At 65.4% G+C, this 23,973-nt stretch overlaps 5 protein-coding genes across 6 annotated transcripts in view; 1 reads left to right on the top strand and 4 right to left on the bottom strand.

The window, feature by feature from the left end:
* Positions 1–45: 45 nt before the first annotated feature.
* DLL3 (delta like canonical Notch ligand 3) lies at positions 46–4,158 on the bottom strand. The gene is given in 11 exon segments (XM_065664328.1): positions 46–61; positions 181–312; positions 965–1,418; positions 1,675–1,822; positions 2,228–2,419; positions 2,523–2,587; positions 2,699–2,834; positions 2,836–2,903; positions 3,200–3,257; positions 3,656–3,882; positions 4,140–4,158. Coding segments are annotated over 11 exon segments (1,515 nt in total).
* A 217-nt stretch (positions 4,159–4,375) lies between these two features.
* TIMM50 (translocase of inner mitochondrial membrane 50) lies at positions 4,376–8,712 on the bottom strand. Its single transcript, XM_065664341.1, has 10 exons — positions 8,606–8,712; positions 8,037–8,068; positions 7,611–7,632; positions 7,396–7,454; positions 6,965–7,084; positions 6,782–6,886; positions 5,929–6,027; positions 5,684–5,840; positions 4,812–4,918; positions 4,376–4,710 (listed from the first exon to the last, which is right to left on the bottom strand). Exons 5-10 carry the CDS (start codon positions 7,082–7,084, stop codon positions 4,606–4,608), a joined length of 693 nt encoding a protein of 230 aa, XP_065520413.1. The 5' UTR covers positions 7,396–7,454; positions 7,611–7,632; positions 8,037–8,068; positions 8,606–8,712; the 3' UTR covers positions 4,376–4,605.
* Positions 8,713–10,377: 1,665 nt separating this feature from the next.
* Positions 10,378–20,291, bottom strand: SUPT5H (SPT5 homolog, DSIF elongation factor subunit). Of its 2 annotated transcripts, XM_065664329.1 has the most exons (29): positions 19,991–20,291; positions 19,430–19,595; positions 19,249–19,314; positions 18,674–18,685; positions 18,516–18,585; positions 18,356–18,424; positions 18,197–18,262; positions 18,018–18,048; positions 17,863–17,931; positions 17,151–17,402; positions 16,973–17,062; positions 16,819–16,889; positions 16,616–16,721; positions 15,859–15,952; positions 15,645–15,781; positions 15,417–15,572; positions 15,190–15,336; positions 14,397–14,543; positions 14,049–14,174; positions 13,882–13,966; positions 13,449–13,553; positions 13,264–13,366; positions 12,647–12,774; positions 12,451–12,556; positions 12,201–12,359; positions 11,837–12,005; positions 11,536–11,739; positions 10,934–11,029; positions 10,378–10,684 (listed from the first exon to the last, which is right to left on the bottom strand). In XM_065664329.1, the coding sequence occupies exons 1-29, from the start codon at positions 20,060–20,062 to the stop codon at positions 10,541–10,543; spliced, it is 3,246 nt and encodes a 1,081-aa protein (XP_065520401.1). In that variant the 5' UTR covers positions 20,063–20,291; the 3' UTR covers positions 10,378–10,540. The 2 variants fall into 2 exon arrangements, with proteins under 2 accessions (XP_065520401.1, XP_065520402.1); XM_065664330.1 differs by lacking the exon at positions 18,674–18,685.
* Positions 20,292–20,944: 653 nt separating this feature from the next.
* Positions 20,945–23,075, bottom strand: MED29 (mediator complex subunit 29). Its single transcript, XM_065664327.1, has 5 exons — positions 23,058–23,075; positions 22,714–23,016; positions 22,409–22,467; positions 22,239–22,323; positions 20,945–21,511 (listed from the first exon to the last, which is right to left on the bottom strand). Exons 1-5 carry the CDS (start codon positions 23,073–23,075, stop codon positions 21,284–21,286), a joined length of 693 nt encoding a protein of 230 aa, XP_065520399.1. The 3' UTR covers positions 20,945–21,283.
* Positions 22,903–23,973, top strand: part of PAF1 (PAF1 homolog, Paf1/RNA polymerase II complex component) — a 4,675-nt gene continuing 3,604 nt past the window's right edge. The window contains exons 1-3 of the mRNA XM_065664326.1: positions 22,903–23,123; positions 23,537–23,566; positions 23,648–23,743. Coding sequence (XP_065520398.1) covers positions 23,074–23,123; positions 23,537–23,566; positions 23,648–23,743 — 176 coding nt within the window. The 5' untranslated portion in view covers positions 22,903–23,073. The remainder of the gene's footprint in view (positions 23,124–23,536; positions 23,567–23,647; positions 23,744–23,973) is intronic.

Raw genomic sequence — 23,973 nt, 5'->3', positions numbered from 1 at the left:
CCGCCCCCCCGCCTCTCCCCTCTGATTGGCTGCGCCCGTTGTCCATTAAGCGCGCTGGGCCCTGTGTGAGTCTGAAGCAATCGAGCGCCGAACAGACGAGCGCTGCTCCCTCCCCCCCCCCTCCCCGAGCCCCGGACGCAAGGAGCGGCTCGGACGCGTCTCAAAGCGCTTTTATGGCACCGGAGCCCCGGATCGAGCCCGTCACGGGGGGGGGGGGGGGGGGGGGGCATGGGGGGAGGGGGGAATCCATTGACGGGGAGGGGAACCATTGGAGGGGGTTTCTTGAGTGGGTCCAACGGCGCCAGATCACACCTGGGAGGGGGAACAAGGGGGTGAGAGTGGGGAATGGGGGTGCGGGGGGGAATGGGGCTGGGGGGGGGCAATGGGGGTGCGGGGGGGGCCTCTGCGCTCACCCGCGTGGCCGAGGGCCGTGGCAGGATTTGCTGCTCCCTGACCGGGGGGCTCAGCCCAGGGGCTCCCCCCAGCCGTGGGGCACGGTGGCTGCAAAGGGCACTGTGAGCACCCATAGACCCCATAGACACCCCTATAGACACTCCCATAGCACCCACAGACATCCATAGAGACCCATAGACATCCATAGGCAGACACACACAGACCCCCATAGACCCCTCCATAGACCCCCATAGATACCCATAGGCACCCCCAATAGACAGACATAGACCCCCCCCAGACCCCCATAAACCCCCCAGAACCCTCACAGACCCCCCCATAAACCTCCCATAGACACCTGCATAGACCCCCCAGTATCCCCCATAAACCATTATAGAACCCCCCCCAAATACCCCTATAGACCCCTAAATACTCCACATAGAGCTCCCCATAGACCCCCCATAACCCCCCATGGACCACATAACCTCCCCATAGACCCCCACAGACCCCTTCAAGAACCCCCATAACCCCCCATGGACCCCCCCATAGGCCCCCCCCCCGGCACTCCCCTCACCTCTCTCCCGCTGCCTTCCTCCTCCTGCACCGGGCCAGCCCCAGCACGGTTCCCAGCACGGCCACGGGCACCGCACACGCGAGCACGAGCGGGACCGGAACCGGCACCGGCGCCCGTGGCCCTCGCGCTACCGGCACCGGCACGGGCTCCTCGCAGAGCTCGCCCATGTACCCCCGCGCGCAGGCACACACGTGGCCGGAGATGTGCGTGTAGCACGTGGCGCCGTGGCGGCAGGGCCCCGAGGCGCAGGCGTCGGTGCGCTCCTGGCAGCGGCGGCCGCCGTAGCCCAGGGTGCACGTGCAGTGGAAGGCGTTGGCGCCGTCCTGGCACGTGCCGCCGTTGGCGCACGGGTTGGGGCTGCACTCGTCCTCGTTGCGCTCGCAGCGGCGCCCGCTGAAGCCCGGGCGGCAGCGGCACAAGGGAGCACCCCCGGGCACTGAGCGGCACTGCCCGCCTGCGGGGGAATGGGGCAGAACACGTGTGTAACACGCGTGTAACACCCGTGTAACATCCCTGTAACACACGTGTAACACCCGTGTAACATCCCTGTAACACACATGTGATGCATGTGTAACACACATGTAACATCCATGTACACAAGGGCGCGCCACTGGGCACCGAGTGGCACTGTCTGCCTGCAGGGGAATGTGGCAGAACACACGTGTAACACCCATGTAACACCCATGTACATGTACATGCACGGCGCTCACCGTGCAGGCAGGGCTCCAGGGCGCAGCCGTGGCTCCGCCGCTCGCAGTTGGCACCACGAAAGCCGGGGGGGCAGCGGCAGGAGAAGCCGCGGCCGCGGGGGGCACAGGCGCCGCCGTTGAAGCAGGGCCCGAGGGCGCACGGGGACGGCTCCAGGGGGAACGGGGCCGGCGAGGGCGATCCCGGAGCTTCTGACGCTCCCAGAGCCGCTCCCGGTGCTCCTGGAGCCATTCCCGGTGCTCCTGGAGCCGCTCCCGGTGCTCCTGGAGCCATTCCCGGTGCTCCTGGAGCCATCACTGCTGCTCCCGGCACCGCTCCCGGAGCCACTCCCGGTGCTTCCAGAACCATTCCCAATGTTCCCGGTGCTCCTGGATCCATCACTGCTGCTCCCGGTGCCATTCCCAATGTTCCCAGTGCTCCCGGTGCCATCACTGGTGCCACTGCTGGTGCTTCCAGAGCCTCCGTCGGTGCTCCCGGTGCCATTCCCAGTGCTCCCAGTGCCTCTCCGGGTGCTCCCAGTGCCTCTTCCAGCGCTCCCAGTGCCAGCACCGGGGCCGATGACTGGGCCACTGGGGCCACCTCCAGCACTTCCTGGGCCACTGTTGGTGCTCCTGGTGCCATTCCCGGTGCTCCCAAGCCTCCTGGAGCCATTCCCGGTGCCGTTCCTGGTGCTCCCGGAGCCGTTCCCAGTGCCCGGGCCAGGCTGGGGCCGTCGCAGCGGGGCCCTGGGGAGCCGCTGCCGTGACCCTGCAGGGGGGATGTGGGGCACGGGGGGGGGGGGCCCCGGGCATCAATGGGGTCCCTGTGGTGTCAATGGGGGGGGTCCCTGTTGCTGGGGTCCCCCACTCACCGTGCAGGGCCCCCCCTTGCTGCAGGCGCTGCCTTCGTGGGGGGCGCAGGGATCCCGACACCCACCTGTGGGATAGAGGCGGGGGGGTGGGGGTCAGGGCCCCCCCGGAGCCAGGGGACCCCAATGAGGGGGGGTCCCAAATGGAGGGGTCCCTGGTGGGGGGGACACACACTCACGGCGGGGGGGGCTCCAGCAGCGGCGGGGGTTGGGGCCTCCACAGGCAACGGCGGGGAGGGGGCGGCAGCGGCGGGCGCAGGTGGGGGGGCGGCAGCGCAGGCGGGTCCCGAAGCGGAGCCCCCCCCCGGCCCCCCCCCCGCCAGGGCCCCCCCGGGGAGAGGCGCTGCCGGGTCACGGCGCGGCCAAGGAGGCGGCCCCGGAGGGCTGGGGGGGGCAGAGCACAGTGACCCCCACATAGACACCCCCATAGCACCCATAGACAGACACCCATAGACACCCCCATAGCACCCATAGACACCCCACAGCACCCATAGACACCCATAGACACCCCATAGCACCCATAGACACCCATAGCACCCATAGACACCCATAGCACCCATAGACACCCATAGCACCCATAGACCCCCATAGACCCCCACAGCACCCACAGCCACCCCAGACACCCCCAAACCCCCTCAGGTTCCCCATGTACCTCCCCCCCCCATTTACCCCCCCCTCACCCCCAGAGCCCTTGGCCTCCTCCAGCCGCCAGGACTCGATGACGAGGGACACGGTGCCCTGGGGAGGGGGCAATAGGGGGGTCACAATGGGGGGGGTCACAATGAGGGGAGCACAATGGGGGTCTCAATGGGTGGTCAAAATGGGGGGGTCACAATGGGGGTCTCAGTGGGGGTCACAATGGGGGGGTCAAAATGGGGGTCACAATGGGGGTCTCAATGGGGGGCCACAATGGGGGTCTCAATGGGTGGTCAAAATGGGGGGGTCACAATGGGGGTCTCAATGGGTGGTCAAAATGGGAGGGGTCACAATAGGGGTCTCAATGGGTGGTCAAAATGGGGGGGGTCACAGTGGGGGTCTCAATGGAGGGTTCACAATGGGGGTCTCAATGGGGGGGGTCACAATGGTGGTCACAAGGGGGGGTCACAATGGGGGTCTCAAGGGGGGGGATTTCTCACCGGCCAGGGGTAGGCGAGGGGCAGGCGCAGGGTCCGGGGGGCTCCTGGGCGTGGGGGGGGCCCGGGGGGGCTGTGGGTGACCCCCAGGGAGCAGCCACCCCCCCCGGGGGGGCGCAGGCAGAGGCGGAACACGAGGGGCCCCCCCGCGCCCCCCCCGCGCCGACAGCACCCGCAGCTCCAGCACCCCCCAGGGGTGGACCTGAGGGAGACCCCCCCGGAGACCCCCCCTCAGCACCCAGAGACCCCCCAGAGACCTCCCCATAGGACCCAGAGATCCCCTCAGCACCCAGAGACCCCCCCATAGCACCCAAATACCCCCCCAGAGACCCCCCCATAGGACCCAGAGACCCCTCCATAGGACCCAGAGACCCTCCCATAGCACCCAGAGACCCCCCCAGCACCCAGAGACCCCCCCATAACACCCAAAAACCCCCCCACAACACCCAAATACCCCCCCACAGACCCCCCCTCAGCACACAAATACCCCCCAGGGACACCCCCATAGCCGCCCACCTTGTGCCCCCTCCCTCCCCGCTCACCGCTGGGAGGAAGAGGAGGGTGAGGAAGGCACGCACGAGCCCTACCGCCATGGCCAGCACCGGGGGTCTGCGCCCACCCCCCCCAACACCCCCTTTCTAGCGCCAAGCCCCGCCCCCTGCCCATAAGCTCCGCCCCCAGCCCATTGCCCCCCCCCCCCAGTAATCACCAGGCACAGCGAGCTCCACGTCTCCCCTTTATTCACCCCCATGGGGGGCCAAACCCCCCAAAAACGCTCAAACCCCCCAAAAACGCCTCAACCCCTCCCAGCCCCAGGTCCATGCCCAGGTCTCCATCACCATCCGGATGCCGTCAATGATGGGGGGGGGGAAGGGCGGGGAGCAGGGAGGCAGTGCCCCCCCCCCCGGGGTGCTGCTCCTCTCTGACGTCACGCTGACATCACTCTGACGTCATCACTGCTGCTTGGAGCGCCCCCAGAGGCGCCCGGCCCAGGAGCCCAGGAACAGCCCCGGGGGCTTCTTGCCCTGGGCCAGCTCCTCCCGGCGCTGCTGCTCCTCCTGGGGGAGGGACACAGGGCCCCGGTGGGCAACGGGCACCGGTATCGCCCCACCCCCGACACCCCTGCTTTGAGGGGGGGCCCCCCCCGTCCCCCTCCAACCTCTTCCAGCTGCGTCCGGCGCCGTTTGAAGGCTGCCAAGGGATCCTCCTCCAGCGCGTAGTGCTCCAGCACCGGGCGCACGTCCGGCACGCCGCTGAGCGCGATGGCTGCGGGAACACCACGGGGACACCATCAGGGCACCATAGGGACACCATGGGGACATCATAGGGACACCATAGGGGCGCCATGACACACTATGGGGACACCACAGGAGCACCATAGGGACACCGTGGGGGCACCATGGGGACATCATAGGGACACCATGTGGACACCACGGACATCATGGGCACCACGGGCACACCATGGACACATCATGGACACCATGGGGACATCACAGGGACACTGTGGACACCATGGGGACACCATGGACACCATAGGGACACCAGGGACACCGTGGACATCACGGACACCATGGGGACACCATGGACACATCATGGACACCATGGGGACATCATATGGACACCGTGGACACCATGGGGACATCACAGGGACACTGTGGACACCATGGGGACACCATGGACACCATAGGGACACCAGGGACACTGTGGACATCACGGGCACCATGGGGACACCATGGACACATCATGGACACCATGGGGACATCATATGGACACCGTGGACACCATGGGGACATCACAGGGACACTGTGGACACCATGGGGACACCATGGACACCATAGGGACACCAGGGACACCGTGGACATCACGGGCACCATGGGGACACCATGGACACATCATGGACACCATGGGGACATCATATGGACACCGTGGACACCATGGGGACACCATGGACACCACAGGGACACCACGGACCCCACAGGGACCCCAAAGGGACCCCCATGGGGACACAGCGGGGCACGGGCAGGTGCTCACTCTTGAGGAAGGCGGCCAGGTCGTAGAGCTGCCGGTCCTCAGAGCTGCCGTCCCAGCGCGGCAGGGCCAGGCCGTTGTGGGGCTGGAGGCAGAACGCTTCCCGCCTGCAATCCACCACCACCACCCGCGCCGGGTCCCGGTTCAGGCACGAGATGTCCTGGGGGGAGGACACAGGGACAGAGCAATGGGTGCTCAGGGCAGGTTTGGGGTGTCCGTCCCTCCCCCGGTCCCTGCCGTGCCCCCACCTTCACGTGCTGCCCATCCATGTAGCGCGTGGCGTCACGGAACAGGCGGTAGGAGATGAAGCCGTGCGGGTCCACGCTGTCGATGAGCGGGAACGCGGTCTGCAACGGGGAGGGGGGCACCCAAAACCAGGCGGGGGGTCAGAGCTGGCAGGGGGTGGGGCACCCACTGGGGCCCAGTCAATCCCATAGGGACCATTCACCCTCATTGGGGCCCATTTACTCCACTGGGGTCCATTCACCCCCATTGGGGCCCATTCACTCCACTGGGGTCCATTCACCCCCACTGGGGCCCATTTACTCCACTGGGGTCCATTCACCCCCATTGGGGCCCATTCACTCCACTGGGGTCCATTCACCCCCACTGGGGCCCATTTACTCCACTGGGGTCCATTCACCCCCATTGGGGCCCATTCACTCCATTGGGGTCCATTCACCCCCACTGGGGCCCATTTACTCCACTGGGGTCCATTCACCCCCATTGGGGCCCATTCACTCCACTGGGGTCCATTCACCCCCACTGGGGCCCATTTACTCCACTGGGGTCCATTCACCCCCATTGGGGCCCATTCACTCCACTGGGGTCCATTCACCCCCACTGGGGCCCATTTACTCCACTGGGATCCATTCACCCCCATTGGGGCCCATTCACTCCATTGGGGTCCATTCACCCCCATTGGGGCCCATTCACCCCATAGGCCCCATTCACCCCATAGGCCCCATTCACCGCATTCACCCCACAGGCCCCATTCACCCCATAAGCCTCATTCACCCCATAAGCCTCATTCACCCCACGGGCCCCATTCACCCCACAGGCCCCATTCACCCCATGGGCCCGTTCCCCCATAGCGCTCACCATGCCGGTTTCAGAGGTGAACACCACAATCTCATAGAGCGGCGCCAGCTGCTGCAGGAAGCTCTCGATGCCCGGGCGCTTCTTGAAGCGCCAGCCGGTGACGAGCTGGGGTTGGGGGGGGCACAAAGGGGGTGTCAATGGGGGGGGCGCTGGGGGTCGGGGGGGGGCGCGGGGGGCACTCACCGACCATTCGGGGTGCAGCAGCACGTCCGTGAGCTCGATAACCAGCGTGTAGGGGGGCTGGTAATAGGGCTCCTGCAGGGGGTCCGGCAGCAGCTTGGGGCTGGTGGGCTCGATGATCATCTGGGGGGGCAAGGAGGCTCCAATGGGGGCAAATAGGGTGCAATGAGGGCAAATAGGGTACAGTGGGGTCAAGCAGGGTGCAGTGTGGGCAAACAGGCTCCAATGGGGGCAAGCAGGGTGCAATGGGGGCAAACAGGGTGCAACAGGGACAAATAAGCTTTAATGGTGGCAAACAGGGTGCAATGTGGGCAAATACGGTGCAATGGGAGCAAGCAGGGTGCAATGGGGGCAAATAGGTTCCAGTGAGGCCAAACAGGATGCAATGGGGGCAAGCAGGGTTCAATGGGGGCGAACAGGCTGCAGTCACCAACCTGCCTGTAGTCCTTGAAGTACTTGTAGGTCCTGCGGAGCTGTTGGATGCCCACGGGGTCTATGGGGAGAGGCTGGTGATGGGAGGGCCCAATGGCCCCAACACCCCCCCACCAGAGCAGAACAGCCCCAAACCCCCCGGGTCGGGGTCAACCCAGAGCCTTAAAGCGGCACCGAAGTGAGAAACGGCCCTGAGGGTGCCCCCCCCACCCCTCACCTCCATCGAACTCATCTGGGATCTGTGGAGAGAAGAGGGAGCAGGGGGTAAGGGGGGGGCACCTGGGGGGGGGCCCATCCCGGCTGGGGAGGGAGGCAGGAGGTGATGGGGACACTTCACAGGTAGGTGCCACCGCTTCCTTCCGCCCCATTGATGTCCCCATTGATGTCCCCATTGATGTCCCCATTGATGTCCCCACGGCCCCATTGATGTCCCCATTGATGTCCCCATCACCCCACTGATGGCCCCATCCCCCCCTTTGATGTCCCTCCCTGCAGCCAACTGTCACCTCTCCCATTGCCACACATCGGCCCTTTGGGGAGCGCCCCCCCCCCTCCCCAATCCGGAAGGGGCCGATGAAGGACAAGGTGGGGGGCACAAGGCTCAACCCACCCCCCCCGCCAGTGTCCCCAATGGGGGCCTCACCTTTGCTCCGTGCTCATCCACTGCATTGCTGCCTGGGGGGAAGACAAGGGGGGTCAGGGGGTGCTGGGGGCGATGGGGGGGACAGTGGGGGGACATAGGGGGATGCATTGGGGTGCACTGGGGGCAATGGGGGGTGCATTGGGGTGCACAGCGGGCAATGGGGGGTGCATTGGGGTGCAGGGGGGGCAATAGGGCAGTGCATTAGGGTTCACTGGAGGCAATGTGGGGTACATTGGGGTCCACTGGGGACAATGGGGTTACATTGGGGTGCATTGGGGGTAGTGGGGGGTGCATTGGGGTGCACTGGGGGCAATGTGGGTTCCACTGGGGGTGCATTGGGGGCAATGGGGGGTGCACTGGGGGTGCATTGGGGGCAATGGGGGTTCCATTGGGGTGCACTGGGGTGCATTGGGGGCAATGGGGGTTCCATTGGGGGCAATGAGGGTTCCACTGGGGGCAATGGGGGTTCCATTGGGGTGCACTGGGGGCAATCGAGGTTCCATTGAGCACAATGGGGGTTCCATTGGGGCGCCCCGGGGGTCCCGCTGGGGGGCGCTGTCGGTACCCACCGAAGATGCAGACGATGGCGACGCCGCCGCCGGCCCCGAGCAGCCCCGCGAGGCGCAGCGCCACGCGCCGGGCCCCGCCCCGCGCCCAGCGCCGCTGCTCCGCGTCCCCCGCGGCTCCGGCGCCCCCTGCTGCCTGGGAGGGGAACGGGCACAGGGGCTATAGGGTACGGTGGAGGCTATAGGGAACAGGGTATAGGGAACAGGGTACAGGGTATAGACTACACGGTACAGGGCATAGGGTACAGGGCATAGGGTACAGGGTATAGGGTACAGGGTACAAGGTATAGGGTACAGAGTATAGGGTACAGGGTACAAGCTATAGAGTATAGGGTACAGGGTATAGGGTACAGGGTATAGGATACAGGGTATAGGGTACAGGCTATAGGGTACAGGATACAGAGTATAAGGTATAGGGTACAGGGTATAGAGTACAGGGTACAAGGTATAGGGTATAGGGTACAGAGTATAGGGTACAGGGTATAGGGTACAAGCTATAGGGTATAGGGTACAGGGTATAGGGTACAGGGTATAGAGTACAGGGTATAAGCTATAGGGTATAGGGTACAGGGTATAGGGAACAGGGTATAGGGTACAGGGTACAGGCTATAGGGTACAGACTATAGGGTACAGAGTACAGGGTATAGGATACAGGGTATAGGGTATAGAGTATAGGGTACACGGTATAGAGTACAGGGTACAGGGTATAGGATACAGGCTATAGGGTATAGGATACAGGGTATAGGGTACAGGCTATAGGGTATATGATACAGTGTATAGGGTACAGGCTATAGGGTATAGGATACAGGGTACAGGGTACAGGCTATAGGGTACAGGATACAGAGTATAAGGTATAGGGTACACGGTATAGGGTACAGGGTATAGGATACAAGCTACAGGGTATAGGATATAGGATACAGAGTATATGGAATATGCCATAGGGTACAGGCCATAGGCTATATAGGGTATAGGCTACAGGGTGCAGCATACAAGGTATAGAGCACAGGGTACAAGGCACAGGCTGTAGGGTGCGGGACGCGCGGCGCGGGGCAGCGTGGACACGCTCAGGGGATGGGCACAGCCCCGGAGGAGGGCGGACCCCGGGACCCCCGCAGCTCCCCACGGACCCCCCCGAGCTCCAGGCCCCGCCGGTGCCGCCCCCCGGAGCCGGCCCCGCACCTGCTCCCTCCGCAGCCGCTCCCGCAGCACGGCCCCGGCCCCGGCCCCGGCCCCGGCTCCGGCCCCGGCCCCGGCGCTGCCGCTGCAGGCCCGGCCCCAGACGCGGCCCCGCCGGGCCCCGCAGGCCGCAACCGCCCGCCCCAGCGCCGCCGCCGCCGCCGCCGCCGCCATCGCACCGCACCGCACCGCGCAGGCGCAGAAAGCTCAGCCAATCGCCTCCCCGCACTGCCACGCAGGGGGAGGGGCGGCAGGCGGGGGAAGACCAATGGTGGCGGAGAGGAGGCGGGATTAAGAGCGGGGAAAGCCAATGACAGGCCGCGGGAGGGAGGAGGGAGCGAAACGCGTGCGCTGGGTCCTAGCTCCCGCCGCCCCACGTCTATGGGGCCAGCAGATGGGGCGGACACGGTTTAACTCCCCCCACGGGGGTCCCCGCTCCCCTCCACCCCACAGCACAATGGGGCCGGTTTAACCCCACATTCCCCTTCACCGTGGGGTACAGAGGCCTTGTTCACCCCTAGGTGTGGGGTGGGGGGCCCAATTTCACCCCCAACCCCTGCCCTAGGGGGCCTGCCCCATAGAGAGCATGGAAAAGGGGGTGCAGCAGCCATAGGCGTTTATTTGACATCTAAATCTTGCTACAACCGGCACGGATGGAAAGAGGGGGGAATAGGGGGGAAATGGGGGGGGGGGGGAATAGGGGAAAAATGGGGAGGAAATGGGGGGAATGGGGGGCACAAGACAAGGGGGTCCCGGAGGGGCTCAGGCCTCCAGCAGCTTCCCGAGGAAGCGCAGGTTCAGGATCTTGAGCTGCTCCTCTAGGTCCATGCGGACAATCCCATCCTCCCCATCGATGCTGAGCAGGATCCCGGTGGCTTCCCGGTCCTCCCCCAGGATCACCTTCACCTGGAGGGAGAAGTGGGGTTAGGAGTGGGCAATGGGGGAGAAAGGGGACTTTGGGGGTACAGAGGGGTTGGGGGGGGGTGCTAGAAGGTCCAGGAGGGGCCATTGGGTGAGGGCCATGGAGGGGGAAATCTATGGGGTTGGGGGGTGCCCCATGGTGTTGGGGATCCCCACTGGGTTCTGGGGTACCCCATGGGGTTCTGGGGTATGCTATGGGTCTCTGGGTGCCCGTGGGGCACCCCACAGCTGTACCTTGTTGCTCTTGGTGGGGGTGACAGGCTCGAGGTGCTCGCTGGAGATGCTCACCACCTTCTCACTGTCCTTGAGGTACACGGAGCACATCCCGCCCTATGGGACAGGGGGGTCAGCACTCCCTGTACACTGCATACACACCATATACACCCCATATATACCCCGGTACACCCCTATACACCCCCATATGCCCCATCCACCCCACAGACACCCCCATACACCCCTGTACACCCCCATCCACCCCTATACAATCCATAAACACCCCTGTACACCCCTATACACCCCATATACACCCCCATGCACCACCTATACACCCATATACACCCCTATACACCCCACATACACCCCCATACACCCCCTATACACCCCCGTACCCCATATACACACCCATCCACCCCTATACACCCCCATACACACCCCTGTACACCCCCATACACACCCCTGTACACCCCCATACACACCCCACACCCCATATACACCCCACATACACCCCCATACACCCCATATACACCCCCGTACCCCATATACACACCCATCCACCCCTATCCACCCCCATACACCCCATACAAACCCCTCCACGCCCCCCCGACGGCGGCGCTCACCGTGACGCTGCGGATGACCCCGGTCTGCCCCACGCTGGGGCTGTCGAGAGCTGTGTCCCGCACCTTCACCTGGATGTCAGTGGTGACCCAGTCGCTGGAGCTCTGCTCGATGCCCGAGCCCGGGGTGTGCGGGTTGTACCCCCCCGGCGACGGCGCCCCGGGGGTCATGGGGCTGTAGCCCACGGGGCTGGGGCTGGGGCTGGCCTGGGGGACACAAAGGAGGGGAAAGGGGTGGATGGGGTGGGAGCTGGCTATGGGGTGCTATAGGGCTCTATGGGTCTCCATAGGGCTCTATGGGTACCTGATAGGCCATGGGGGACGGCGTCGGGTGGTAGCTGGCCGGCGAGTGGCTGTTCTGGTAGCCCACGGGGCTGGGCGCCACCTGGTGGTAGCTCTGGGGACTGGGGCTGGGCTGGTACGAGCCCTGCGGCGACGGCACCGCGTAGGGGGAGAACTGCTCCGTGTTGTACCTGGGGGGGGAGCCCTCAGCACCGGACCCCCCCAGCGCCGTCTTTGGGGTCCCCATAGACCCACGTTTGGGGTCCCCCATCCCCCCCCATCCCCATGTTTGGGGTCCCCCCAGACCCATGTTTGGGGTTCCCCCATCCCCATCCCCCCCATCCCCATCCCTGGGCTCCCCCCCCCCAGGTTGTGCCTGCACTCACATGGCCGGCGTGCCGGGGGTCTGGGGGTTGTAGGGCTGGTTGACCTGTGGGGATGAGGGGTCGGGGTACCCGGGCGTTTGGGGGTTTGGGGTCCCCCCATATCCCTGGGGGGACGGGGTGGGCTCATCGTCGAAGCCGTACTCGAAGTCCTCATCCGCCCTATGGGGGGGGATAAAGGGGACGGGATCACAGTGAGGGGGGGACCCCCAAAGTGGGGCTGCCCCATAGCAGGGGTTCCCCCCACACCTACCTGGAGGGGGTGTTGGGGTTGTTGGGGTCCCAGGCCCCGCTCTGGGCTGGAGTGCGGCTCCCGTCGTGCAGTGGGGTCTGGGATCCATAGTGTGGGGTGCGGCTGCCTGTGCCCCCCAAACAGACCCACAGTGAGGGGGGGCCCCCAAAGCCCGGCCCAGTTAGGCCCCCCATCCCTGTGCCCCCCCCCCACTCACCGTCGTGCAGGGGGGTCTGGGAGCCATACATGGGGGTGCGGGACCCGGAGCCGTACATGGGGGTCTGGGAGCCGTACATGGGGGTGCGCCCGTAGGCAGACGTCATCCCCCCCGGGCGCCGCGAGCCCCTGTGGGACACGGGGACACTGAGCCCTGGGGGGGCTCAAGGGGGCACCCACTGGGCACTGCCCTGCCCCATAGGTTCTCCCGCTGGGCGCTGCCCTGCCCCACAGCTCCCCTGCTGGGTGCTCCCTGCCCCATAGGTTCCCCCGCTGGGTGCTGCCCTGCCCCACAGCTCCCCTGCTGGATGCTCCCTGCCCCATAGGTTCCCGTGCCGGGCGCTGCCCTGCCCCATAGGTTCCCGTGCCGGGCGCTGCCCTGCCCCACAGCTCCCCCGCTGGGCGCTGCCCTGCCCCACAGCTCCCCTGCTGGATGCTCCCTGCCCCATAGGTTCCCGTGCCGGGCGCTGCCCTGCCCCATAGGTTCCCGTGCCGGGCGCTGCCCTGCCCCACAGCTCCCCTGCTGGGTGCTCCCTGCCCCATAGGTTCCCGTGCCGGGCGCTGCCCTGCCCCACAGCTCCCCCGCTGGGCGCTGCCCTGCCCCACAGCCCCGCTCACACGGTGGTGAGGCGCTGCCGGTCCACGGAGATGGTCTGGCAGGTCGAGTGCAACTCCACGCGTGCCGTGGACTCGGTGGCGTCCTTCACCACCCCGATGTAGCCTGGGGGCAAGAGGGGGACAATGGGGGGGGGAGCCGGGGGCCTCCTCCCTGCCCCTGGTGGGGGGGTCAGGGGGGCACCCACCTTTGTAGGGCCCCTGGGAGATGCGCACGGTCTGACCAATGAGGTCGTTGTCCCGGCGCCCGCGGCCACGGCTCATCCCGCCGGAGCCGAAGCCTCCGCGCTGGCCTGAGGGATAGAGACGGGATGGGGATGGGCTAGGGACAGGGATGGGATAGAGATGGGATGGGGATGGAGATGGGATGAGGATGGGATAGGGACGGGGATGGGATAGGGATGGGGATAGAGATGTGGATGGGATGGGGACAGGGATGGAGATGGAGCCAGGATGGGGATGGAGATGGGACAGGGATAGAGATGGGATGGGGATGGAGCCAGGATGGGAACAGGATGTGGATGGAGCTGGGATGGGGATGGAGCTGGGATGGGGATGGAGCCGGGATGGGGATGGAAATGGGATCGGGGACGGGAACTCAGGGCCCCCCTGGGCACTCACCAGCACCACTGGGGTGCATGGGGCTGCTGATGCGGGGGCTCATGGGCGCAAAGCCGCCAATGGTGAAGTTGGTGACGTCCCGGGGCTGCAAGAGGCAAAGCTTTGGAATGGTGGGGGATAGGGGATAAAGGGGGGGGGGGGAACTGGGGATAGAGGGGGGGTCCCACCTTGGAGCCCCCGGCCAGCACGAGGTGCCGGGTCTTGCACACGAACATGCCCCCGTTCTCCACCAGCTTCTTGCAGTGCAGGAAGGCGAAGCCGCGGAAGAGGTGCCGGATCTCCCCTTCCCGGCCCTATCCCGGGAATGCGGGGGGTGAACAGCAGGGAAAGGCGGGGGGCGGGGCTGAGCCCCCAGAATGAGGCTGGGTCCATCCTGCTGGGATGGGATGGATCCGGCAGCCCCATGGGGCTGGAGGGACCCCAAAGCCCACCCCCAAGGTGCCAGGAGGGACCCAAAGACCATGGGCAAGGTGGCAGGAGGGGCACCAATGGCCTGGACCCCCCCAAGCACCCACCGAATGGGGCCCATCGATGACTTTGACGATGTCCTTGACGTGGATGTTGTTCTGCTCCGAGTCCAGCGCCACAGCGAAGCGGTTGTCCTTCTTCCTGGTGACCGCCTGGTGCCGCACCGTCACCACCTTCCCATACATGTTCAGCACCTGGAGGGGGCACAGCAAGGGGGACCTCCCCATGGGGATGGGGAACCCCTTGGGTAGGAGGCTGAGGGGGGAGACACCTGTGGGATGTGGTTATGGTGGCACTAAGAGAGGTTTAGGGTCCATGGGGGCTATGGGTGTCCATGGGGGTTATGGGTGTCCGTGAGGGGAGTTACGGGTGTCCATGGGGGTTATGGGTGTACATGGGGGGGTTATAGGTGTCCATGGCGGTTATGGGTGTCTATGGGGGGGTTATGGGTGTCCATGGTGGTTATGGGTGTCTATGGGGGTTATGGGTGTCCATGGGGGAGTTATGGGTGTCCATGGGGGGGGTTATGGGTGTCCATGGGGGGGTCATGGGCGTCCATGGGGGGGTTTTGGGTGTCTATGGGGGTTATGGGTGTCCATGGGGGCTACGGGTGTCTATGGATTATGGGTGTCCATGGGGGGGTATGGGTGCCCAATGGGGGCTATGGGTGTCTATGGATTATGGGTGTCCCTAATCCATAGATTATGGACACATACACCTATATATGATGTATAGGGGGGGGGCTATGGGTGACTATGGATTATGGGTGTCCATGAGGGGGTATGCATGTCCATGGGGGCTATGGGTGCCCATGGGGGCTATGGGTGCCCCTGGGCGTACCTGGAACGTCTCCCGCTCCAGGCGCACGATGACCCCCACGCTCTGGGGGTCGAGCTGCACCAGCTCCCCCCACTCATGCTGCCCCCCAACATCCACCCCGGAGGCCGTTTCCGAGCAGAGCTGCAGGTCCCGGGGCAGCACCTTCAGCTGGGGGGGGTGGGGGAAGAGTCAGGATTGAGCCCGGAGCACCCCCCCAACCCAGTTCCCCCCCAGTCGGGCCCAGGCACCTCGTGCATGGTGAGGTCAGAGAAGAGGATGACGAAGTTCTCCTCCACGCGCACGATGAGGCCAGTGTCGCCCTCAAAGCGGCCCGCGATCACCTTCACGTGGTCGCCCATCTTGAAGTACTTGCGCAGCTCCTGAGCCGGGAACTCCAGCATGTCCTGGGATAGAGCAGGATGAGCGCCACGGATACAGGGAGATGGGGGGGGCGGTCCTCCTGGGGCGATGCTGACCTTGAGGTCCTCGTGCTTAGGCATGATGGTGATCTTGTTGCCGTCCACGCTGAGGATTTTGCCCTGCAGGTTGATGAGCTCCCCCTCGCACACCTCCACGTTGTCTCCCGGCTGGAAGTTGTGCTCCCGCTCCTTCCCTAGGGAGTGGAGGGGATGGCAACGGGGGCACCGGCGATGGTGACCGGGGACGGGAGCCGGCGGCGGCACCGGGTACCTGTGCTCTCCGTCACCACCTCCAGGTCGATGCCTTCGGGTTGGTCCTCGAACTTCTCCAGCTCCGACAGTGTCGGCTTCACCCCCTCCGTGATCTATGAAAGGGGATGGAGTGACCCCAAACTGGGGCGGGAAGCGGATGGAGTGACCCCAAACTGGGTTGGGAGGGCATGGAGTGACCCCAACCCGGGGCAGGAAGGGGATGGAGTGACCCCAAACCAGGGCGGGAAGGGGATGGAGTGACCCCAAATCGGGGTGGGAAGGGGATGGAGTGACCCAAAACCGGGGTGCGAAGGGGATGGAGTGACCCCAAACCGGGGTGGGAAGGGGACGGAGTGACCCCAAAACGGGGTGGGAAGGGAATGGAGTGACCCCAAACCGGGGCAGGAAGGGGATGGAGTGACCCCAAACCAGGGCGGGAAGGGGATGGAGTGACCCCAAATCGGGGTGGGAAGGGGATGGAGTGACCCAAAACCGGGGTGCGAAGGGGATGGAGTGACCCCAAACCGGGGTGGGAAGGGGACGGAGTGACCCCAAAACGGGGTGGGAAGGGAATGGAGTGACCCCAAACCGGGACAGGAAGGGGATGGAGTGACCCCAAACCAGGGCGGGAAGGGGATGGAGTGACCCCAAACCGGGGTGCGAAGGGGATGGAGTGACCCCAAACCGGGGTGCGAAGGGAATGGAGTGACCCCAAACTAGGGCAGAAAGGGGGGTTTTGGGTGGTAGTGATGGGGCACCCCAAGCGCGGGGCTCACCACAGCCGACATGGCGAAGCTCTTGAACAGGAACCCCTTCCGGCTGTAGCGGTTCCCTTCGAAGATGAGGAAATCCCCATCGGAGGCCACGTCCCCTCCCAGGGACCTGGGACAGACCCGAACCCCCCAGGGTGGGCAGGAGGCCCCCCCCTAGGGGGTGTGTCCTCGGGGGGGGCAATCAATGGCCCCGAGTGGGGTCTTACCGGATCTTCTCAGCATCGAAGAGGCGCTGGGGGGGTCTCTTGAACTTCTTCCTCTTGGCGAACCAGTCCTTCTGCAGGGGACAGGGAAGGGGTGAGGGGGAAGGCACCGGGCCAAGCACTGGGAAGGGCCAGGAAAGGCCCTGCCCGCTCTCACCAGGCTCATGCGGGCTTTGATGCGGTCGAAGTCGATGCGAGGGATCATCTTGAGGGAGATCTGGTTCTGGCTGGGCTCCACGTAATCCACCTGGGGGGCACACGCGGGGCTGAGCCCTCCCCATCCCCTGCTGTGTGCCCCCATCACCCCCCATTGCTGCCCCTCCACAGCCCGTTACCTGGGCGATGTCGTCCTTGTAGATGCCCCTCTTGAGGCGCACCCAGGATTTGGGCTTGAGGTTGGTGACCTCCTTGACCACCTTGAGCACGTCAGTCATCTCCTTGATGGGGACCATCTGCTGGTTCCAGTAGCCCAGGCGCAGGTTGCCCACGCCCTCGATCGCCTGCTTCACGTGCGTCTGTTTGTAGGCCTCCACGTAGATGTAGCCCTTGACATGCTCCGGTGCCACCACCGACTTGATCTGCAGCGGCTGCGGGGCCAGGGGGGGTACGGTGAGGATATGGGGGGTACGGTGGGGATAGGGTGGGGGTACGGTGGGGATGGGGGGGGTATGGTGGGGATAAGGTGGGGGTATGGTGGGGATAGGTTGGGGGTATGGTGGGGGTACAGTGGGGATAGGGTGGGGGTACGGTGGGGATGGGGGGGTACAGTGGGGGTACAGCGGAGGTACGGTGCAGGTACATGGGGGTATGGTGGGGATGCGGGGGTACGGTGGGGATGGGGGGGGTATGGTGGGGATAAGGTGGGGGTACGGTGGGGATAGGGTGGGGGTACGGTGGGGGTACAGTGGGGATAGGGTGGAGGTACGGTGGGGATAGGGGGGTACAGTGGGGGTACGGTGGGGGTACGGTGTGGGTACGTGGGGGTATGGTGGGGATGGGGGGGGTACGGTGCAGGTACGGTGGGGCTGGTGCCGGGCTGGGCCTCACCGTGTCGGTGAACTGGTAAGCGATGAACTTGCGCATGAGGGCGATGGCGGTGGCGCGTTCCTCCCCGATCTGGGGGGGGAAAGGGGTTATGGGGGAAAAGAGGGGTTGAGGGGGCACACACGGACCCCCACTTGTCATCCCCCCCCAGCACCCACCTTGCACTTCACGGTCCAGAGGTTGGGGTCCCTGCAGGAGCACAGAGGGAGCCACGGCTCCAGTTCCTTCTGTTTGCATCCAAACCTCCCCAGGTCCCGAGCACCCCCCCAGCTCCCACATGATCCATCCCAAGTGCCCCAATTCCCAAAATCCCATCCCCGCTCCCGCTGGGACTCACTTGACCCCCGGCAGCAGCTGCTGTTGGGTGATGTCGTCCGAGAGCTCATCGGAGCCGCCGTAAACCCTGAGGAAAGGGGGAGAACGGGCAGGGATTGGGATGAGGTGGGATGAGGATGGGATGCACTGGGATGGGAACGGGACGAGCACCGGGACTCACGTCTCTCCCACCGAGGACTTGGCGTATTTCTTCATGTAATACTCGCCCAGCTCTTCCTCCCGCTGATCCCTGGGGAAGAGCAAGAGGAAAACGGGCTCAATGGAGACCCGCACCCCGGACACAGGGAATGCCAGGTGCTGGGAATGCCGTCACGCGTCACCTCCAGAGGTTCTGCAGGCGCCGCGCTCCGGAGCGATCCTCATCCAGCACCACGTTGTCAATGTTGGAAGCTGTGAGGAAGAGGAAGGTGAGGGCTGGGCACTGGCTGGGGGGTGAAGGGGGATCCCAATGGGAATGGGGGGGTAGGGGGGGTCTTACCTTCGATCTCCTCTTCCCGGGACAAGGAATGACGGTGGAGATGGAGCGAATGAGCGGCACGAGAACCCCCCGCGGGATAAAGGGGAGGCAGCGTTAGGAGTGGGGATGGGGAAGGGGGAAAAGGGAGGGAAAGGGGCTGGGAGGAAGGGAAAAGGGGGAAAACCAGATTGGGAAGAAGGAAAAGGGGCTTGGGAGCAGGGAAAAAGGATCGGGAACAGGTAAAAGGGATCAGGAGCAGGGAAAGGGGGATGGGAAGAAGGAAAAGGGATCAGGAGCGAGGAAAGAGGATCAAGAACAGGGAAATGGGATCAGGAGCAGGGAAAGAGGGATCAGGAGCAGGGAAAGGAGGTCAGGAAGAGGGAACAGGGGGTTGGGAACAGGGAAAGGAGGTTCGGAGAAGCCCCGGGAGCCCGCAGGGAGCGCGGATGAGATGGGCTGAGCACAGACACGGACGTGGGGGGGATCCGGGGGTGCCCCCCCCCACCCCCCCTGCTGTGGGGCTGCACCACCGGCATCTGCCCCTGCTCGGGGTGGGGGGGACACGACCCCTAAATGGGGGGGTAGCCCCTCCTCACCTTTCTCCAGGATGTCCTCGGCTCCATCCTCCCATTGATCCTCATCCTCGTACTCATCATCCACATCTGGGGGGGGGGTGTGGGGGGGGGGTGAGCGGGGCTGGGGGGTACCAGTGACCCCCAACCCCCCTCATCACACCACCGCCCGCCATCACAGCCCCCCCCCCCCCCCAGGACCCACCGGCCTCGTCCAGGATGAACCCCCCGTGCCGGGGCTTCTTGGCGGGGCGGTCGTCGTCTTCCTCCTCCTCTTCCTCATCGTATTCCTCCTCCTCCTCCTCCTCCTCCTCCTCTTCCTCAGCCTCCTCCTTCTCGCTGCCGGCGGCGCTGGCGCGCTCCTCCTCGGCCTATGGGGGGTGAAGGGGGGTGATTGGGGTGATGGGGGCTAAAGAAGGGGGGTGATTGGGGGTGAAGGGGGGTGAAGAAGGGGGGTGATGGGGGGGTGAAGAAGGGGGGTGATGGGGGGTGAAGAAGGGGGGTGAAGGGGGGTGTGGGGGGTGAAGGGGGTTGATTGGGGGTGAAGGGGGGTGATGGGGGGTGAAGAAGGGGGGTGATGGGGGGTGAAGGGGGGTGAAGGGGGGTGTGGGGGGTGAAGGGGGGTGATTGGGGGTGATGGGGGGTGAAGAAGGGGGTTGACCGGGGGTGAAGGGGGGTGATTGGGGGTGACGGGGGACACCCGAGCCCCACACCCCACACACACACACACAACGGGGGGCGGGGTGGGGGGCAGGTTCGGCCTCACCTCGGCCTCCTCGGCCTCGCTGCTGCGCTCGCTCTCGTCCTCAGAGAAGTTGCTGTCGTCGCTGTCCGACATCGTGAGGCCGGGGGGGAGGCACCTACGGGGGGGTTCAATGGGGTCCGGGCCGTGCTACGGGGACCCAGCGGGGCCTAACGGGGTCCTAGCGGGTCCGCCCGGGGACCCTCGCTCCGCTCTAGGCCTCGGCCCGGGCGCTCTCCAGGGGCAGGCCCCGCTCCGGCTGGCCCTGGTCTCGCTCCCGGCCCCGGCAGGCTCCCGGTCCCGCCTCCTCTCGCGAGAGCTGCGGCCGCGTCACGTGACGGGGGGGGGGGGGGGGGGGGGGGGGGGTTGTGGGCCGAAAGCACGCGCCGAGCTCACGTTCACAGCTCGACGGCGGCGCGGGAGGGACAAAAGAGGTGGCGGGGGATAGAGGTGGACCCAGCGCCATCCCAGTGCCCCTCCAGTGCTATCCCAGTGCCCCCCAGCGCCATCCCAGTGCCCCCCAGTGCTATCCCAGTGCCCCTCCAGTGCTATCCCAGTGCCCCCCAGTGCCATCCCAGTGCCCCTCCAGTGCCCCCCAGTGCTATCCCAGTGCCCCCCAGTGCCATCCCAGTGCCCCTCCAGTGCCCCCCAGTGCTATCCCAGTGCCCCCCAGTGCTATCCCAGTGCCCCCCAGCGCCATCCCAGTGCCCCCCAGTGCTATCCCAGTGCCCCCCAGCGCCATCCCAGTGCCCCTCCAGTGCTATCCCAGTGCCCCCCAGCGCCATCCCAGTGCCCCCCAGTGCTATCCCAGTGCCCCCCAGTGCCATCCCAGTGCCCCTCCAGTGCCCCCCAGTGCTATCCCAGTGCCCCCCAGTGCTATCCCAGTGCCCCCCAGTGCCCCCAGCTCCATCCCAGTGCCCCCTAGTGCTATCCCAGTGCTATCCCAGTGCCCCCCAGCCCCATCCACCACACAGCTGATACCTGAAAAAACACACACTTTATTTACCCCAAACCAGGCAATCTTCCCCCAAAGCCAGGGGCAGAGGGGGGAGCACCCCATGACCCCCCAGAGACCCAAAACCCGGCAACCCCCCCAAATCCCCTTGTCCCCTCATGGGAGTATTGGGCTGGTCCATCACCCATGGGGGGTCCATCCCCTATGGACGGGTCCATTCCCCCATGGACGGGTCCATCCCCCATGGATGAGTCCATCCCCCATGGATGGATCCATCCCCCATGGACGAGTCCATCCCCCATGGACGAGTCCATCACCCATGGACGGGTCCATCTCCCACGGGGGGGATCCACCCCCACAGCTCAGGGCCCCCCCGAGGGGGGCAGCTTCCCGGTGATCTTGTTGGCCCCCTCCAGCAGCGCGTTGTGGATGTCCTTGGCGCCTGCGATCTGGGCCTTGATGAGGGGCAGGTACTGGGTGTAGGGCAGCGGCTCCCCAGGGCCCCCCTCGCCCTTGGGTGCTGCTGGCACCAGCCCCGGCGCGTGCTTGGCGCTGTCGAAGCTCTGCGAGAGGCACTCGTGGGCCAGGCGCTGGGGAGGGGGGGTTACAGTGTGGCTATAGGGGGTTATGGGTAGTATAGGGGGTATGGGGGGTATGGGGGGCTACGGGGGTTATGTGTGGTATGGGGGGTATGGGGGTTTGTGGAGGGTTAGGGGGACTATGGGGATTATGGGTGGTATGGGAGGTATGGGGGTATGGGGGGTTATGGGGGACTATGGGGGGACTATGGGGGGGCTATGGGGGGTTATGGGGGTGTATGTGGGATATGGGGGCTATGGGGATGAATGGCAGGTTATGGGGGGCTATGTGGGTGTATGGGGGGTTATGGGGGGCTAGGGGATGAATGGGGGGTTATGGGGGGCTATGTGGGTGTATGGGGGGTTATGGGGGGCTAGGGGGATGAATGGGGGGTTATGGGGGGCTATGTGGGTGTATGGGGGTTATGGGGGGCTATGGGGGTGTATGGGTGTTATGGGGGGCTATGTGGGTGTATGGGGGTTATGGGGGGCTATGTGGGTGTATGGGGGTTATGGGGGGCTATGTGGGTGTATGGGGGTTATGGGGGGCTATGTGGGTGTATGGGGGTTATGGGGGCTATGTGGGTGTATGGGAGGGTTATGGGGGGCTATGTGGGTGTATGGGGGTTATGGGGGCTATGTGGGTGTATGGGGGTTATGGGGGCTATGTGGGTGTATGGGAGGGTTATGGGGGCTATGGGGGTGTATGGGGGTTATGGGGCTATGGGGAGTCCCTCACCAGGCACAGCTCCAGTTGGTCACACAGGGCATAGAACTCCTCCAGGCTCTTGTCAAAGCGCTGCAGCGGCCCCTCGGCGCTCTTCCTGGGGGGGGACACGGTGCATGGGGGTTACTGGGGGTTACTGGGGGGCACTGGGGGGGCACTGGGGGGCCGATGGGGTCACTCACTGCCCATTGTCGATGCTTGAGTTCTGCACAAGGTTCTGCGCCGCCACCTTCATCAGGGTCTGGGGGGGTGGGGTCGGGGGGGGTCACAGGAGGTCACAGCCCCCCCCATGCCCCCACCTTTCCACAGCGCTACCTTGGGGGTCACACGGGGACACCCCCAAACCACGCCCCCTCCCAACTGGCCACGCCCATTCCCCCCTCCCATCCCTCAGCCCCCTCCCCGCCCCAGCCCACACTTATGCCGCCCCCGCTCGCGATTGGCTCCCGCCTCCCCGAGGCCCCGCCCACCGCGAGGCCCCGCCCACCGCGAGGCTCTCCTTGAGCTGCGGCAGCAGCACGCGCAGCCGCTGCCCCGGGTCTACGTCCTGCGCCTGCGCCGCGGCCTGCGCGGGGAGCGGCGGCCCCTGCGGCGGAGCGGGGCCCGAGCCCGGCCCCGGGGCGCGGGGCGGGCGGGGCGGCGGCGGCGGCGGCGGCGGCGGCGGGAGGGGGCGGCCCCGGTCCCGGCCCCGGCCCCGGTCCCGGTTGCTGCTGCTGCTGCTGCTGCGTGGGCGCCGCCATCTTGGCTCCGCTTCCGGCGCGGCTGGAAGTGACGTCAATGGAAGGGGGTGCTACCCCTAGCGGCGGCCGGAAGCGGTGTGGGCCGCGCCGCCTGCCCGCGCGCCGCCATGGCTCCCACCATCCAGACGCAGGCGCAGCGCGAGGAGCCCGGGCACAGGTGGGGCGGGGGGGGGGGGGGGGGCAGTGACGTCACCGGCGTGACGTCACGGGCGGGGGGCGTGAAGTCGGGGCGCGCTTCTGACATCATAGCGCGCGTGGAGGGGGTGCGACCCCCCCCGCGGCCTCCTGATGTCATAAAGCGTGTCGGGGGGTGGTGGGGGGGGGGTGTGTGCGTGACGTCACAGTGCAAGCGTGAGGTGGGTGGGGTCTTTCGTGATGTCATAGAGCATGGGGGGAGCCTTGTACGTCCTGGGTGTGTTTGTGACGTGGCGGGGGGCACTCATGAGGTCATGTGTAGGGTGATAATGTCACAGGGTCACTATTGCATCCGGGTTGATGACCTCACAGGGGTTGATGACATCACAGGATGTCCCTGATGATGTCACAGCTCCCATGTTCCCCCCCCCCCAGGCCCAGCTCCCACCGGACGCTGCCTGAGCGGTGAGTGGGGGGGTTGGGCCTTCCTCTCCCCCATTGAGCCCTCACCTTTGACCCCCATTGAGCCCTGACCTTTGCCCTTAGGTCAGGGGTCGTGTGCCGGGTCAAGTACTGCAACAGCCTCCCCGACATCCCCTTTGACCCCAAGTTCATCACCTACCCCTTCGACCAGAGCCGGTAACTGCACCCCATAGAGACCCATAGAGCAAGCCCCATAGATACCCCATAGAGACTCATAGAGACCCATAGAAAGCCATGGATCCCTATAGCACCCTGTAGCTCACCACACAGCCCTTCGACCAGTGCCAGTAACAGCACCCAGAGACCCCTATGGCACCTCACAGTGATCTCCGTGCACCCCATAGCACCCCATTGTGCTTCACATCCACCCCAGGGCACCCCATAGTGCC

Source organism: Lathamus discolor, unplaced genomic scaffold (genome assembly GCF_037157495.1).
Source record: "Lathamus discolor isolate bLatDis1 unplaced genomic scaffold, bLatDis1.hap1 Scaffold_144, whole genome shotgun sequence".
In the NCBI taxonomy this organism is placed as follows: domain Eukaryota; kingdom Metazoa; phylum Chordata; class Aves; order Psittaciformes; family Psittacidae; genus Lathamus; species Lathamus discolor.
The sequence above is the reverse complement of the archived record's forward strand: the minus strand, read 5'-3'. Positions and strand labels throughout refer to the sequence as shown.

Coding starts and splice junctions, on each gene's coding strand:
- MED29 (XM_065664327.1), bottom strand. Junction 22,468..22,713: donor AGCTCAAGGAGAGCCTCGCG/GTGGGCGGGGCC, acceptor CCACCCCCCCAG/ACCCTGATGAAGGTGGCGGC. Junction 22,324..22,408: donor TCAAGCATCGACAATGGGCA/GTGAGTGACCCC, acceptor GTCCCCCCCCAG/GAAGAGCGCCGAGGGGCCGC.
- SUPT5H (XM_065664329.1), bottom strand. CDS start 20,062: ATGTCGGACAGCGACGACAGCAACTTCTCTGAGGACGAGAGCGAGCGC. Junction 18,263..18,355: donor AAGTCCTCGGTGGGAGAGAC/GTGAGTCCCGGT, acceptor CCCTTTCCTCAG/GGTTTACGGCGGCTCCGATG. Junction 18,049..18,196: donor CAGCTGCTGCCGGGGGTCAA/GTGAGTCCCAGC, acceptor GTGCTCCTGCAG/GGACCCCAACCTCTGGACCG.
- TIMM50 (XM_065664341.1), bottom strand. CDS start 7,084: ATGATCATCGAGCCCACCAGCCCCAAGCTGCTGCCGGACCCCCTGCAG. Junction 6,887..6,964: donor TGCTGCACCCCGAATGGTCG/GTGAGTGCCCCC, acceptor CCCCAACCCCAG/CTCGTCACCGGCTGGCGCTT. Junction 4,711..4,811: donor GCCGGACGCAGCTGGAAGAG/GTTGGAGGGGGA, acceptor TCCCTCCCCCAG/GAGGAGCAGCAGCGCCGGGA.